General features: G+C 30.4%; 2 protein-coding genes across 2 annotated transcripts; one reads left to right on the forward strand and one right to left on the reverse strand.

Annotated features, from left to right (window-relative positions):
• Positions 1 to 814: 814 nt before the first annotated feature.
• LOC101511242 (probable inactive receptor kinase At5g67200) lies at positions 815 to 4,643 on the reverse strand. Its single transcript, XM_004501496.4, has 2 exons — positions 2,959 to 4,643; positions 815 to 1,609 (listed from the first exon to the last, which is right to left on the reverse strand). The coding sequence occupies exons 1-2, from the start codon at positions 4,316 to 4,318 to the stop codon at positions 1,032 to 1,034; spliced, it is 1,938 nt and encodes a 645-aa protein (XP_004501553.1). The 5' UTR covers positions 4,319 to 4,643; the 3' UTR covers positions 815 to 1,031.
• Positions 4,644 to 8,920: 4,277 nt separating this feature from the next.
• LOC101510933 (protein DCL homolog, chloroplastic) lies at positions 8,921 to 14,499 on the forward strand. Its single transcript, XM_004501495.4, has 3 exons — positions 8,921 to 9,318; positions 9,412 to 9,526; positions 13,938 to 14,499. The coding sequence occupies exons 1-3, from the start codon at positions 9,020 to 9,022 to the stop codon at positions 14,106 to 14,108; spliced, it is 585 nt and encodes a 194-aa protein (XP_004501552.1). The 5' UTR covers positions 8,921 to 9,019; the 3' UTR covers positions 14,109 to 14,499.
• The last annotated feature ends 3,549 nt before the right edge of the window (positions 14,500 to 18,048 follow it).

Raw genomic sequence — 18,048 nt, forward strand, 5'->3', positions numbered from 1 at the left:
TTTAATAATTGATATGGGTTTCAAATAAATTATGTAAAATTGAATTGTGATGCCTTTAAATTAACTACCATTAGAGTTTTATAAAATTAACTCTTCAATATGCTTTTTAAATATATATTAATATCAAATGAATTTCTTTGAACATTCAAATATATACAATGTTTATCTTTATTTCTCACTTTTTATCTTCTACAATTTGTACACATTTAAAAAATATATATACAAAGTAAAAATAAACAAGGTATTTGTCATTTGAAATTCGATGTTCAAGAATTATTTTTCTATCTCTTTTGGCAAGTATTTGTACATTTTAGCAACCTGTTTAATGTTTCACACACCATATACAGGCTGTGCAATTGCTCCAAGACATTAAATTTTAAGTTTGATTCACTTCCAAATTTTAAGTTTGAGATACTTTAGAGTTTCTTGATATAAATTGCACATTCACTGTTAAGCACATCACTTAATAATAGTTTACAAAACAACTATTAAACATATCATTCAAAAACTTCAATTAGGTTGAGAGAGTAGAGGAAATAATTTAGAATTTTGACTTTGGTAGATTTCTTTTATCATAGTACAATAGTTCTGTTGTCTTTCCACGCAGTGCTAACAGTCCCTTTTACCCACATTTCCCTGAATGAGTGCTAAACACCACGTTCTTTTTATTTTGTTTAAGAAGAGATAGACAACTCCAAAAGAGAGAGTGAGGATGCACCCCTCATTCTTTTTATTTTGTTTAAAAAGATATCGTAAATATCACCGTAAATAACTCACATATGTAAAGTGTCATATTTGAATAAAAGACAACACATTCAATCTAAAAATATCGATATTTACCTGTTAAATTATAACTTAAAAACTGGTTCACCGCACATTCTATCAAGACTCCAAGAGTCTAATTAATATCAAGATTATATAAAGTTTATAATTTTTGAACCTCACTCTTAATTGTTTTTACACTAGTTCATACTACTATTTTGTCTTTCTATCCTCCATCTATAACATAATTAAACCCAAAAAAATAAAAATTAAGACACGACATTACTACTGCGTAGATCCAATTCACTATCCTCCAATAGTACAATCTCTTTGATTTCCTGTAACATCTTCAAGACCTGCCACATTGTGGGTCTCTGCTCTGGAGAAATCAAGCTACAAGTTGTAGCCACTTGAAGAAGCATATCCATTCTGTTGTCTTCGCTTCCATTGTCATCCCTGATGGATCTCACCCATCTTGACATATCACCAGGAACCATGAATGGGAGCTCAGAAGCATATTTCCCAGTCAGAAGCTCTAGCAACAAAATACCATAAGCATAAACGTCGGATTTTGGGGTTGGCTGGTGATTTGGATTGCGAGTCTCTGGAGCTCTGTAGGGTGCAGAATCACCAACCTCGTCGAAGGTAGATACATTGCTCAACAAAGACAGGCAGTAGTCTGTGATGCATGCCTCAAAATCGGGTCCTAGGAGAACATTGGAGGACTTGAGATTGCCATGGACCAGTCTCCATGCCTGGTGGATGTAAGAAAGCCCTTGTGCTACGTCCTCTGCTATTTTTAAGCATGATGTCCAGTGCAATGGCCTTGCCCTGCTTGATCTGGAACCTGCAGCAAATTAGAATTAACACCAGGTCATGTTTAGTTGTTTACTAAGTTAGTTACATGTATATTGAGTGTGAATCACTCCAATTGGGTATGGCGTAAGGGCTAGAATGAAGGTACTTGAAAAAAAAGGGAGGACCTTTTCCCACCCCAAATGACTTCGGATCAATGTATACATCCAAAAAAAATTACAGTTTTTTGTCCCGACAGACAGAGGATATATACATCGTGAACTATGTGTAGTATTTTAGAAATGTGAGGTAGGTAAAGTTGCTCTAAAATAAAAAAATAAAAAACAACCTAGCCATAACTAATGCAGTTTGGTATGCATCAAGAAGTCCATGACATAACTCTCACACAACCACTTGAACGAACGTACTCATAATTTTCACATGACAAAGTTAGAAAGTATAGCAGTATTTGCGGCAGAGATGGTAGGGACCCAAAGGACAAAGGATTAGATTTCAGCTAATAGCAAGTTATAATCAACCAAGTACCTCGGGTTCCACCTCAATGAGTCGTGCCACAATGGTGCAGTTGATTTAAAACTCCTCATTATAGTTCATCAATAATCGTCCTACCATCACCCCCATAGTAATGACCAAATTTTCCTTTCATAGTAATGTATCTATATTAGATTTTCTATATCAGACATAAATCATCTTTACAAAACCGATTTAAAAAGCAAGAAGTGTCTCTCTTTATAAACAAGAGTATTATGAGATCTTATCTTTATTCTACATAGAACTTGGTTTTTTCCAATAATCTAAAATCCGAATTCGGATTGTAATTAAAAACTATTTCCAGCCCTCAAATAGAAATGTCTAAAGTCTAAAGATAATATAAAAATAATTAGAGAAATGTTAAGAAGTGTCAAATAAATAATTCACGATTCCTATTTGCTTGTGTTAGAAAACAGCTTGCTACTGCACCCAAAAAAAAACAACTTGCTACACGACACACAGAAGTTCTTTATTCAATTAATTAACTATCTCATCTTATAAAATAAAAAAATAAAAACATCAATCTACATAAGCAATTCCTAGTCAATACTACTCAGCAGCAAGATTCTCGGTGCCGGTTGAAAAACTCAAAAGTCATCAAATCTAGAATACAATCACGTGTAAAAGAGAATTTCAATTTCAACAAGACTTTCCACGCACCAGAACAAATATTATATTTCCTTTTGTTTATATCTCATCGAAACGTCCTCAACAAACAATAAATACCAGTATTTTTAATATTATTTTATGTAAAATTTGAAGTGACAGCAACGAGTTGGAGTTAACTCAGTGAGTGACGATACGAAAGAACAAAAAAAGAAGAGAGAAATGAAATGAAATGTAATGTACCGTGTACAAGAGATAAGAGACTTCCATTGGGCTGATAGTCATAGATAATGAGTCTCTCTTGATTCGCCTGAAAAAAAGCCCTAAGAGGAACCAAATTAGGATGACGAAGACCACCTACTGATTCCATGTGACGCTCAAACACTTCCTTTGTCACGTGCCCACCCATTTTCCCACAATCAAGACGCTTCACTGTTACAATCAAACGGTTATCAAGCACCGCTTTATAAGTTGTTCCCAAACACCCTCTTCCTAAAAGCTCCGCAGATCCTTTCATCAACTGGTCCAGCGTATACACCTGCGACTCACCCGCACAGAATATTAAACTCCCACTTTTTGCAACTTGCGCTCTCTTCACCTTTTCTTCTAATTCCCTCTCTTGTTCCATTTGCATCACAACCGCAGCCTCCGCCGTCGCCGCTGCATCCGAAGCCATCACACTTGAACCAGACGAACCTTTTCCTTTTTTCTTTCTCTGTTTCTTAATCACCGCCGCGAAGCAAACCAGCGAACCGATCAGGAAAAAAATTCCGGTAGAGAATCCGATAATCACCGCCTTTCGATCGCGTTTCTTCTCGTACGGCTGCCGGATTAATCCATGAACCTGCGCGCTCTGTCCGAGTCCAACCGTTGGCGGTGAACTCGGTGCGAAAAACGGCGCTGTAGGACGACATTCTATCCGAACGATTTCGCCGCAGAGATTAGGGTTTGAGGCGAATGAAGAAGGCTGAAAACGAGACAGAGTGGAGGTTAACGGAACCGCGCCGGAGAGATTGTTACCGGAAACATCAAAAGTTTTGAGAGAAGACTGATTAAAAGGAGGAATAGCTCCGGTGAAAGCGTTGAAGCTTAAACGGAGATAGTAAAGACGATCAAGCTTGGTGAAAGCTATAGGAATAGTTCCAGAGAGATTGTTATGAGAGAAATCCAAGGTTCGAAGTCTGTGAAGAGAGAAAATAGAAAGTGGTAGAGAACCGGTGAAGTGGTTGTTATCAAGGAAGAGAGTTTTAAGATTGACGAGGCCGGAGAGGTTAGGTATGGTTCCGGTGAGGGAGTTGTTCTGTAAACTGAGGACACGGAGTTGGTCGAGACGGGATAATGTGTGAGAAGCGAAAACGCCGCCGAGATCTATGCTTCGGAGAACGAGACGAAGTACTTTGGATTGGTTGTTGCATTGAACACCTTGCCAGTTGCAGAAAGGGGTTTTGGTGGTGAAGTTGAGATGGTTGTTTAAGTCTGCTTTGGATTTGAATGCTAGTAATGCTGTAGGATCTGAGAGAGGTGAGGGTGGGGTTTTGAGTTTGGAGGAGTTGCAGGAAAATGTGTTTGAGAGAAGTAGCAGTGTTAGGATGAGAAATGACATTTTTGTGAAGAGAAGGTTTATTATTTTATTGGTTTGTTGTATTGGGAGAGGAAGTATGGATTAGTGATTTGTACATTTTGGATGTGGGGAGGTAAAGAGGAATGGGAGAAGAGGCTTTTTAGATTTCAGAAAGAGGGAATGCGAGCAGTACGTGACAAAAGGACTTGGGAGCAGCTGGGACAGGGATCACGTGATAATAATCAGGTAGTACGCGAGATGGAAGGGAGGGGAGGGAAACAAAGAGGGAACCTCCTGTCTCGTGCTTCCAATCCAACTCTTCCTCCTTAATGTGTCATCTTATATTTTACTCCTATAAAGGTTAAATGCATTTTTTATTTTTATTTTTATTTTTATTTTTTTTATTTAAATTTTGTTAGTTTAGTTTAGGAGGATCTCTATTTGTGGTGGAACTAGAAAAGCTACTACATGTTGATCAAGTTCTAAACTTGCAACGACACCGTATTATCCATCGTCCTCAACCACTTATTTGAAAGCACAAGCTTCAGTTTAAGAATCTAACTCGACCTAAATTCATGTGAATCCTATTGAGCAAAACTAAAGGGTTCTAAACAATGAGGTAGAGAGTTTCAGTTCCCTTATTGCATCAATTGACCGATTTAAGAAACATTTTGAAGTATAAATTCAAATGAGTTGAGTTTAAAAATAATGCAAATGAGATCGGAAAAAGGATACAACACAAAATTCCTTTTTTAATTTGAAGTAAAACTCAAATTAGGGATCATACTATTCCCTTTCAAATTAATAATATGAAATTTTGATTTAATACGAAGCTGTTTTTTATTTAGATATAATATATAATTTATTAATTAAATTATAAAAGTAATAACATGAATTGAATTTTCGATATGAAAATTTTTTAACTAACATATCATTAATCAAAATATCACATCATAGAAATTCAAAGAAATTCAAAGGACCACCAAAATAAATAAATAAAAATCCGTAAAATAAACGACTAAAAACTAAATTTAAAAAGAAAAAATTAAAAATTAAATTTAAATAATATAGAGAGACTAGAGATACATTTAAATTTTTTATAAATTATTGTATTTTTCTCTTTATAACATCAACTCTAAATTAATTTGGTGTAAATTTGATGAGTTGAATTTTTAAAAACACATTTATTTTTTATTATCTTTATTTATCTTATATTAATTAAGATGTTTAATTCATAAAAACTATTAACTTAAGATTTCGAAATATATTGTCAATTGTCAATAATTTTTAATTAACTTTTAAAATTATTATGTTATTTCACTGTAGTTTACTTTTATAAATAGTCCACTGTAACATTTATCATTTATTTTATCACAAATTTTAAAACCGCCAAACAAGTTATGTTATCACCATTTCATTTGGAGTTTGCATTTATAAGTTTGCCCAACAGAAACATGTTCAATCAAAAAAATAAAAGTTTGGCTAAAAGAAATAAATGCAGTACTGTCATAAAAGAAGAAGAAATAAATGCAACATTTACTATATTGGTTTAAACGTGTGTTCCCACATACTATCGCACATATATGGGTTATTTGCACAAATTGACATTTGTCTATATATAGTTTCTATAGTAAATGTGTCGCATAAATATCTTGTATTGTTTTCTTAAATATGTACGTAGAAAATTTACATATTTCAGATACATTATTAATTAAATATATATTTTTATTTTAAATAATAAATTCATAATATACTTTCTGTTAATTAATATATCAGTAAAAACACAAGTCCTATGTTTGATTTATATGATAAGTTAGAATAATTGAATTATATATTTTTCTTCAAAATTCTATATAAAATATATTTAAAAAACACACAGTTAATTAAATACAATTTATACTTTAAATAATTAATTTATTAAAATTCTTCCTTTTAATTAGTTTATCAATAAAAAATATATACCTTGTATATCATTTAATTGTATATTATTTTATGATAACTTATAATTAATATATTATATATTTTCAAATAATGTAAATATATTTAAGAGACATGCTTATAATAAAATGTTTTATTTTAAATAGTTAATTGGAGAAATAATTTATATTGAAACATCGGTTAAAACCATGTGACCATTAACCATGTGACCTATGTATGGTATACATTAAATTCTAACTAGTGTATTATACTTACCAGAGAGATAGTTTAAAATACATTCTTTTAAAATACACTAAACCAACCATTATATTGTCATGCCACGTTATGTTTAATTAGTATTGTTGGGGGTGTACATGAACGCGGGTCGATTCGTCGACTCGACTGTTCAATCCAATTCAATATGATTTTTACATGTATTTAATTACTTTCGAGTACGACTCTACTCAATCCAATGAAATTCATTTATATTTAATTCGGGTAATGAGTTTAACAATTTGAACCTGTCGATCCGTTTATATTTTTTATTTATTTTATTTGGCAGCCCCAGCAGTCCAATATTATTAATAACTGAATTTTATATGAATGCTGATGCAAGATTTTCATGCGTCTAGGCTAAAATACTGAATTTTTCTTGCAGTTTAGCAATTTATTTATTTTGTCCTTATAGTCTCGTATATCCATTATCATAAAATTCGTATATAATTTTTGTTATAGTTTTACCTAATAAATTATAAACGAAAAGTTTATGGTTATGTTTATAATGAATTTAGTTTAAATTTTGTACATTTGTTAAATACAATTTTTTTTAGTTAAATATTATTCATTTTAGTTAAATACAATACATTCGAGTTAAATACTGTTGTTGAACTTATTTACGTATTTGAAGATTGTTAGATTTGTTTTTTTTTTGTTGTTGAGAAGTTGATGATTTTTTTAAAGAATTTAATGATTTGATTGAAATTTTAAAGTTTTAAAGACATTCAAGTATTAAATATATTTTCATTCAATATATTTTTTTGTAAAATAAAAAACAAGTTATTATTTATGTATAGCCCGTAAACCCAACCCAACTTGTTATTGATAGGGTCGGTTCGGGTTAAATGAAAAAAATACAGGTTTAAAACTTAACTAAACTCAAAGATAATTGATTGGGGCGGGTATCGGGTTTTGTCAAAACCGACAACCCACATACATCCCTAAGTGTTGTAATATGTAGGTTAATTGTTGGGTTATAATTATTTATTTTGCTCTTCTAATTTTAATATATTACAAAAATAGTTTCTTTATTTTAAAATTGAATATTTTGATATTTATTTTGATATTTGTTACAATTTTGATTCTAAAAATATTATTTTTATCATAAATAAACTACTTTTAGTATAATTAAACCTTATTTTGTGACTATTATAAAATAGAAAGAAGAAAAAAAAATACAATTAGACTTTATTTATATTTTATCATACTAGTACTCAACACATAACAATAATGGAAATATGGATAATTTAAGTTTTGCGGTTGCGCACAAATTCAAAGGTTGGAGAAGAGAAGAATAAAGGAAGGAAAGTTGGAGTAGAAGCGTGTATTTATTGTTGTATAAAGCTTAATTTTTTATTTTCTAAAATAGTTATCTACATTATTGTTTATAAATTTATAAGTGCTTTTGAAAAAAAAAATTGTATAATAAACGTCTTCAACATCTAATAAACTGCGAGATATTATTTCAACTCAGCATGTTGTTAATCAAAAGAAAGTGATAGAATTATCAATTTAATTAAAGTTATACAATATTAGAGATAATTATCAAATAATGATAAAGTGAATAAGTAATCTACAAAGTTAGATAATTAACTAAATTACTTTAAAGTTTTCTTAATCAAAATTTATGAATGAACAAAAAGTGACTAAAAATAAAGTATATAAAGCTTTTTACTTTTTATTCTACAAAATATCTCAAATTTCAATCATATCTTTTATTTTTTAAAACTATATATAGTTTATGTAAAAAAATATTTTAAAAATACTTAATAAAAAACTAAACTATATCCATATTTGGTTTTCAGTGAAATATCGATCAAATCACGTAAAAAAAACAATATATATATATATATATAACTTAATATAACACACTTCCAAATCTTATATTAGAAAAATAAGAATTCAACAGTTTTCAGAAAATTAAAGATTTTTAAGTGAACCTTATTTTTATTGTTACATTACAATAGTGTAATTATATTTAAACTTTTTTTAAAAAAATATAGCAATAATTTGAAGAAAAAAAATAAAAAGTTTATTTTTTAGAACATTGATAGTAAATACAGATCATATTATAACTGGGTAAAAAAAGATTGATTAGTGATTTTGAATCCAGGATTTATATCACTCAATAATTAGATTTGGATTTGATGCAACATTAACTACACACATTCAGCTGGTAAGTGATTATGTGAGTGTTTGATCCGAACAAATAGTCTTAATCTAAAAGTTTTTGGGTTTTTTGTAAAATCAAAAATTATCAAACTGAAGTGTCGCATCTGAATCAAATGGTTATACTGCGTAAATACGTGCTGTTGGTCACGGAGAGAACTCAAGTCCCAATAATTAGTATGCGTGAATTATTAATATTATTTAAAAAAGAAAAAAAGAATCTCTTTGTAAAATAAGAAACATGGGTGAAGAACTGTATGATAATGACCCGACCTAGTAACCGGTAGAGAACCGGGCCGGGTTTGGGGTCCATAGTGTCAACTCTCACAAGTTTCAATAAACTCAATCAACATTTATTATTATCTCAACTCACAATCGAATATGGCCGCACCTCTTCTTCGCGCTTTCTTCCATAACTACAAACGCTTTACTATCGGAGCCGTTGCTTCGCCCCATCGTCCATGGTGCAGCGCCGCCATCAACCCACCGCCGGATAAACCAAACGATAAAGTTAACTCCGTCAACAACACCTTGAATCCTCGGAGTAATGAGTTCCCCTCGAGTTACCTTCGTTTGGATGATGGCCCCGATTATCGAAAATGGAAGGATAAAGAAGACGAAATTCTCACGGATATTGAACCTATCGTCTTGCTTACTAAGGAAATTCTCCACTCGGAAAGGTAAAGCCCGCGTTCTAGTTTTGCGTAAATGAATTTCCGTTTCTTTTTTAATTTTCGATTTATTTATTTATTCAATTTAATTTTCTGAGCTAGGTATCTGGATGGAGCGCGACTAACTGTTGAGGACGAGAAAGCTATAGTAGAGAAGCTCCTTGCTTACCATCCACACTCTGACGATAAGATTGGATGTGGTCTTGAATCCATTATGGTAAGTGCTAGATTCCTATGTTTCTTTCTTCCCCCTTATTGTTTAGATAAACACCTTCTATAATCTATATTTTAATTGAAGTTAAATATGTTTCTAGTCTTATAAAATATACAAGGATATAATGTTGGTTTGATGGATAAGATGGAGGAGTTAGGGAATGGGTGACTGAGTGGGGGAGTTAGAGAGTGAAGTGATATGGAGGTCTAGGATTCAAATCTCACCCTCATCAAAATACTAATTATCAATATTAATCGTTGAAAAAAGGTCTTAAAAAATATACTCCCTCTGTAATTAAATATAAACAAAAGTTGATGTATCTAGTTAAAAGTTAAGATCATATACATCAATTTTTCAGTTATTTTTTTTGCTATTCGATGTATCCACTTTTATGCGGTACAAAAGTAGGTACATAAACTAAATTAAAATTTGATATAAACATAGGTACTAAACACAAATTTAACCCTTTAATATATTTAAACTTTCATGGGATTTCTTAACACTTTAATCATGGTTGGTAGCTTTTAACCCTTTACTATTATTATTTTGGGATCTCAAATTACTTTATGCAAGGATATACTGTTTGTGATATTTTAAGCCATATTCAAATCATGATTATCATGATATTGATACATAGATATTGCGATTGTGTTGCCAACATCAACGGTATTAATAAGATAAAGTGCTTACATTTATTATGTGTTTTCTGGGATGTCCCTTCTCTCCAATGATTTCATGTGTGATCCTGTTTTGTGCAATGACTTATCCTTCGTAATATTTTCATGTCTACAATTGTGAATTTACTTTTTTTGGGCTTTTTACCATCCCATATTCATTCCCAGTGTTGCTAGTATTATAGCTATACATTACAGTATACTCTTTCTTTTGATTTGGGTGGTATTTTTCTATTACAAGCTACACTAGAAGCACTCCTCTATTTAATCAACCTTGCTTGAAGTTGAATCCATGGTTGGTGTCTCCCTTTATTTTCCTGTTATTTTATGTATGATGAACTCTATATACTTAAACCATGAGACTTGTGATATGATAGTTTTCCGATTGTTACTTTTAAACAAGAATGTTCACGTCCTTCTAAATTTACACTCCATATGCTCTGTTTTAATTACACTTAAATGAAAGTCACGTGTTCCTGAGACCCGTCTTCACTACTCTAGCTTTCTGTATCATCTAAGAGTTGCATCTATTTTTTCTCGACTTTCCAACTAAGACCATATCATATGCAAAAATTCATACATCGTTGACAGTGACTCTTGGATATGTTCAGTAATCACATCTAGAACTAAGATAAGAAAATAAGGGCTCAACATTTACCTCTGCTTTAGTCCAGTAGTTATAGGAAAATTTTGAGTGGCCTTGTGTTTTCATGCTAGTCATGATACCTTGTTATCTTTTACTGCTCAGATGTAGGCAATACAGACTCCTTTTTCCCCATGCCATTCCACAAAACTTCTTTAGGAAGAAATATTACAGAAGTGATCCCCTGTAATCCACTGATCCTAGAGCAAAGCTCCTCAAAGATAAGATGATTCTCACTCTGCCCAAACCATAAGTTCCTTACAGAAAAGATACTGAACGCCCCTACCCTTGTTACCCTTTCCTTAATATAATTATGTTTCCTCTCTGATAGATTTGCCACTAAAGCAAATTGTAACCAATTATTTGTTTGGCCCATTTGTTAGTCTATGGCCCAAACCTGGTACCTAACACTACCTCTACCGGCTGCCAAAAAAGTAGCCTTGTCCTTATGGCTGATATCTGTATATACATAATGAAAGATATTCTTAGGTTGAACTTTTATTTGGAGTGTTACTGAGTTGAAGGAGCAAGTTATCTATTTTCTTGTCTTCAATAGGTCTACCATCATATTCTTTGACAGCCAATAATTTTTTTGCATGTGCGAGTTCCTATAATACTTGATGTTTTGTTTCATGATACACCCATTTGGCACTACCGTAACATGATGACCAAACTTATATAACACAATTCTTCCAATTGTCTTCAATAACTCTCTGGTTCCTCAACTTCAGTTTTGTCTTCCAATTCTGGCTTACATGCCCATTCTGTCTGGCCCTCTCTAGATCCTTACAGATAAGTTTCTAACCTTGGAATATGAAGCTCTATTTTACGTTTTCCAAAATAGGGGTTGTGCCCTAGTATTCTATCATTGTTTATTTGCTGATTTCACTTGATTTGTTCACTTTGGCTTTGCTCAATGAGCCAAAATAGGTAGTTGCAAAAATAATAAGAAATTATGAATTCCTTGGGTTGGGTCAGAAGCATACTCACTTCATCAAATGCTATTTCTATGCCTTTTGGTCAGCTCCATGAGCTTTAGTTCAGCCATAATTCTATAGGCGAAGGGTTGTCCAATCTGTGTGTGACATGTCCCTTCCACAATCATGGTCGGTTCCTTTGATGGTTTCTCCTCCACATCTCCATTTGTTGTTGTTTCTTCCATTTTTGAGGTACCCTCAGTTTGGACACAATAAATGGACACAATTGTTTTTCATGCTTATACTACTCTCTAATTCTACACCCAATGTTCCTTCCTCATTTGGTGGCAATATGTCTCTAAATTCTATCTTAAAACGCCAAAAAAATTCCCACCCTTGGAGAGCTTGACCTTTCACAGCCTCTGTCATCTTTTCCTCTGGTGTTCCAATGGCTTCCAAGTATTTTCGGCGTCATTGGCTCCCCTTCGAGCATCCGGCAGGTTTGACCAATTGATAGGTTCCCGAATTACAGAAAATGTAGAAATTGTATATTAGTAATGGAAAAAACAAGAAATATTACAAGTGATCCCTTGTATTACCAAAGCAAAATTCCTCTGATTTAAGATTATTCTCATTCTGCCCAAACCATAAGGTTCCTAACTGAAAAGATACCGAATGCCTCTACCCTTGCTACCCCGTCCTTAATATAATTTTTTTCCTCTCTAACAGAATTGTAGCCAATTCTCTATTTAGCTCATTTGTTTTTGTTGGCCTAAGGCCCAAATCCGGTACCTAACAAAACTCTATCATTCACCTTTTACAAATCAATGAAAACCATGTGCAAATATTTTTTATTACACTAATACCTCTCTATTAGTCTTTGTAGCAAGTTTAGTGCTTTCCACAATCGATCTTCCTAGCATAAAACAAAATTAACTTTCTATTACATAGGTCTCTTGTCGAAATATTCTTTCAATTACCCTCTCTTTTTTCTCCTTCACTTGTTTAACATGGCCGTAGATATCATGACGTCGTTAATTACTTTTTGAGTCATCTTATACCTTCCTTTCCAATCTCCTTGCATATACGGGGTCCAATTTCTTTGCTAGTATCCATCCAATTCAATGTTTCTTTTACCTTAGATTATTGAATTTGTTGGTGGGAGGAGTAATACTGATCCTTGTCTCTATTCTTGATCCTATTCAAATGCAAATAAATGTACAAGTATAACAGCAACAGTAACAACAATCAAAAGTCTTGTCCCATTAGGTGGGGTTGGCAACATGGATTAAACAATACTTTAATGTCCTATCATAGATCATGGATTCAACCATTGATCATTTAATGAATGGTTGTGATTTGGTGCACATGCATGGTCAATCATGGGGGGTTATAATATCAACCATTGATCTACTCACTCCACCAACTTCTCACTTTAAAAGAGTCAAACCCGTAGATCATATATAATGATAGATTATTAAATCCAAATCCTTCTGAACAACGGACCTATAGTTTTTCGTGATCTTACTAAACCTCTGACTGGTGGACTATTCTCCACTTGGTCTATACTTCTTATAGGTTATTCTACAAATCTTCTCCATATATTCACAAACATGAGACTCTACCATTTTTACTAATGCTACCCCGCAACTTTCTATATTGTGCTGCATCCTTATCACTTTTTAGATATTCTTAGTTCAGTTCTATACTAATAATATCTAGTGCCTTAGTTGGCTTGCTGATCACAATTTATTTGATCAAATCATGTTTATGCTAATTGGTCAAAGACAGGAGAGCAAGATAGCTCTTGCTTAGATCATTAGATGATATTCAAATGTTTGCATCTCCCTAATCCCACTATTGTGGAATATAAACATTTCACATCTCGATTTCCTTTTGTCTACTGTTTAATTTGAATATTTTTTATTTGATCTTCAGTTATGCAGACCATTCCGGCATTTCCCTCCTTTTTGGTTTGTGTCATGCCCAATATTTTTTTTTTAAAAGTTGTAAACTTAGTTTTACATTTGATTTCCTATTTCATTTAAATTGACATCGACTGGCCTTAAGATCATTAATTAAGCTATTATTGTTTGGATTTGCTTCTCGATGATATGTGGTTACTTTTCAAAGTTGGCAGCAAGTACAGGATATGTATATCTAACTTACTTTTCTTGCAGGTTGACCGTCATCCGCAATTCCGACACTCAAGGTGTCTTTTTGTTGTAAGAACTGATGGTGGCTGGATTGATTTCTCTTATCAGAAGTGCCTACGAGAATACATTAGAGAGAAATACCCAACTCATGCTGAGAAGTTTATTCGAGAACATCTTAAGCGTGGGAGTAGTTGATGTAATACATAGTGGAATTCGCTAACTTTGGTATGCCAGTATCTGATATTGTGACTAATTTTCACGTCTATCCCCCTCCACCCCCCACAATTTTTCGGTGGCTTACCGAGGTTGTGAATGGTACTTGATAATCATTGATTGGAACACTAAGCTTGTTCTGAAGGGAATGCAAAATGATTGAAGTGAATTTCACTTAGTATACATGTGGAACACTTTGTTGGCGATGAAGAAACTGGTAATTGGGTGACTGGTAGGCATTAAGGAATGAAATTTTGCTGCTTGATCACCTGTTTTATCATAGGAATTTTTTTTACTATTGGATATCCTTTTTCACTCTCATATCATTTTAAATGTTTTTGAATATAAGCGTGTGCTGTGTTTGGTTGCACAATGAGTATATTTTAGCGTAGAAATTATGTTTAGACTTAAAAATTACAAATCATAGTTTCAATTTAGAATCTATTTTAGATGTAGAATCAATTAAGTTTGACTACTTCTATACATGTCAAAATTAATTTTACAACTCTAAAATTGATTTTAACTCCTCTAAAATTGAAATCAAATATACACTATGTATTAATCACAAAATTTAGATACACATTTAAGAAAAATAGAAATAATATATAAGTTTTTAAAGTTAATTTTAGATATCATTTTATTTATTTAATTTTTTAATTTGGTCTTTTATTTAATTTTAAGTAAATAATTTGATTTTTTATATTTTAAAATGTTAATAATGTTATTTTTTTATAAAAATTCATCAAAATAAAATTTATTATATTAACTATCATCTTTAATATAATATAAATTTTATTAAATTTATAATTTAAATCTTCAAATAAATTTATATTTATATTTTTATATTTTTGAATTTTTGTAATAAAATTAAATTAAGGGCCAAATCAAAAGAAAAAAATAAAAAAATAACTGTATTATCTAAAATTAAATTAAGGAACCACATGAGTAGCTATGTCTAATATATATTGTGTTTATGCATGTGCAAGTAATGAGTTTTTGATGTCTATATTCCTCTTTTGAATTTTTAATCCCAAAATGCCATAGTTTGAAAAAAGAAATACAGAAGTGCCTTACTTTTTTTGCCCCATTTGCTCATCGCAACCTGGGGATGCCACTCTCTGAAAGAAATTTTTTTTTTATATTAACAGATGGTCGCATCCTGAGGATGCGACTTTGTCCTGTGACAATTTTATTTTTGTTTTTTGCCATTTAAATAATATTTATTTTTAATATTAATTATTTTTATTATTTGAATAATTTAAAAATAATTAAAACATATAAAAAATCAAAATAATTATTATAACATTATTAATTTAACATTATTATAGAAAAATAATTATTATAACAACTTTCTCTTACTAATTTAACATTTTTATATAAAAATAATTATTATAACAACTTTCTCTTATTTTTCATAATAGTATTTTGATTTTTTAAATTATTCAAATAATAAAAATAATTAATAATAAATACAAATATTTTTTAAATTGTAAAAAATAAAAATAAAATTGTCACAATACAAGATCGTATTCCCATGATGTGACCATATGTTAAATTGAAAAAAAAAGTCTTTTAAAAAGTCGTATTATCTAGTTGCGATGATAAAAAATCAAAATAATTATTATAACATTATTAATTTAACATTATTATAGAAAAATAATTATTATAACAACTTTCTCTTACTAATTTAACATTTTTATATAAAAATAATTATTATAACAACTTTCTCTTATTTTTCATAATAGTATTTTGATTTTTTAAATTATTCAAATAATAAAAATAATTAATAATAAATACAAATATTTTTTAAATTGTAAAAAATAAAAATAAAATTGTCACAATACAAGATCGTATTCCCATGATGTGACCATATGTTAAATTGAAAAAAAAAGTCTTTTAAAAAGTCGTATTATCTAGTTGCGATGAACAATTGGAACAAAAATAGAATATTTATGTATATTTTTTTTAAACTATAACATTTTGAGATTAAAAATTTAAAAGAAAAAAATTTGTAAATAATATATATAAATAATTGTGTCTAATCAAATATTTTCTGACTATTGAAAAGTAAAATAGTACAGAAGTTGGGATTACACTAATTCTGGATTTTGATTGAGGTGTCTTGTGTCCAGCTATATTAATAACGGGCCATTTGGGAGTTGTTGTTATGGGCATGTGGGACATGTGCGAGTGGGAGGTTGCCTAGCTATGTGGTAGGACTATGAGCTAGTCAAAACGGGGTGAAACCATGTTTGACCTACTTTTAAATTTTGGGTCATCTTAATATGACTTTTCGAATTTCAAAATGGTTGAATGCACAGTATCCATTTTTTTTTTTACTTTTTCGCAAACGTCCCAGAGATATTTGCTAATATTTTTATTAAATATTTAACTTTATATGTGTTTCTAAATCCCAAAAAGGAATAATTTTTCTGTCGGGATATCCTTAGTAATTAGTCAAACACTTTTTCCTTTATCTTTATAATCTAGAAGAACAATTTTGTGTAAACACAGGTTGACAATTCAATTTAACTTAAATAAAATTGATTGTTTTTTACGTTAAATTTAGACAAACTTGATTCTAATCAACACATTTAAGCTGATATAAAGAATGTTTTACATGAATAGTAAAAACAAAGGTAAAAAAACATATTGTCATCTAAGTTTTAAAAGGTCAACAAGAATTACTTAAAAGTCTATAAGAATTATATAGCATTTTTTATTATATTAAAAATATAATAAATATTATTATAATTAATTTACATAATTATTAAATTTTGAATTTAAATATATAATAAAATGCTCAACTTAATTTTATGAAGGTAATTCAAATATCAAACAAAACATTTAAACTAATGATATTAACATTTATTCATTTAATTTAAAATTTAATAATTTACTTTATATGATTAGACTGATTAGTTGATTACGGGAAAAAGAAACATCATTAAACTCCGACTTTGTGTTGCAGACCCCGCCCCAGTATCAATGGTCTTCACTATTCAACCAGCTGGATCAAGATCCTTGTGGGCCAACATTTCCAACCCACAACCCATTGTGACAAACAATATTTATTTTCTTAGTACTAAATATCGCCTGTGACACACGTGACACGAATGAGAAACATTTTCCCGCGAAACCCTATTTTAGTCTCTCAAAAATATTCATGTTATTAATCATTGTTTTGCAGAACATTTTTTAAAATGTTTGTTTCATCCATCTTTTGTTGTTCTTAATATGGACTAAATATATGTTTGTGTCCATTTTAAACATATAAACAAATGCATTTTTTTAATAAAGTTCGTTTAATCGTTGTTTTGAGAATCTTGAAGTTTACACTAATCCTAATAAACTTAATCAATCCATCTAAATTTTCTTTGATAAAAAAAAATATATATTATTAGTCTAAAGTGTAATTTTAGTTTTCTTCAAATAAATAATATGATAGTGAGGATTGAAACTAAAATTACATTTACGTTAAGTTTGAAAAAGAAAACAAATACATAAAATTATATTTGAAATGGTATGTTAAAAACTTTTATTTTAACATTATGTATTTTTCTGGACATTTTTGAAGAAAATTACTTTTTAGATGTGCAGTTATTAGCATGGATGTGTAAATAATTTAAATTTAAATTTAAATGAAATAATGTCATTTTAAAAATTCAAAATTATTTTATCATTTCAATAAGGCAACGCAACTCACAACTGCATTCAAATTTGTAGAAAAATCGATTTGATTAGATGAAGATGGGAGTTTGTTCTGAATTTTTGGAGCGAAAACTATATTTTCAAATATTAAAAATTATATGAATTATTATTACTTTATTATATTAATTTTATATATAATTATATCCTTTCAAAAAATTATATCCTTTTAAAAAATATAATTTTAATATTTTTAATTTTATTATTATCTAAT

Source organism: Cicer arietinum, chromosome 5, assembly GCF_000331145.2.
Source record: "Cicer arietinum cultivar CDC Frontier isolate Library 1 chromosome 5, Cicar.CDCFrontier_v2.0, whole genome shotgun sequence".
Classification (NCBI taxonomy): Eukaryota; Viridiplantae; Streptophyta; class Magnoliopsida; order Fabales; family Fabaceae; genus Cicer; species Cicer arietinum.

Coding starts and splice junctions, on each gene's coding strand:
- LOC101511242 (XM_004501496.4), bottom strand. CDS start 4,318: ATGTCATTTCTCATCCTAACACTGCTACTTCTCTCAAACACATTTTCC. Junction 1,610..2,958: donor TCTCTTATCTCTTGTACACG/GTACATTACATT, acceptor AATTTGCTGCAG/GTTCCAGATCAAGCAGGGCA.
- LOC101510933 (XM_004501495.4), top strand. CDS start 9,020: ATGGCCGCACCTCTTCTTCGCGCTTTCTTCCATAACTACAAACGCTTT. Junction 9,319..9,411: donor GAAATTCTCCACTCGGAAAG/GTAAAGCCCGCG, acceptor TTTCTGAGCTAG/GTATCTGGATGGAGCGCGAC. Junction 9,527..13,937: donor GTGGTCTTGAATCCATTATG/GTAAGTGCTAGA, acceptor CTTTTCTTGCAG/GTTGACCGTCATCCGCAATT.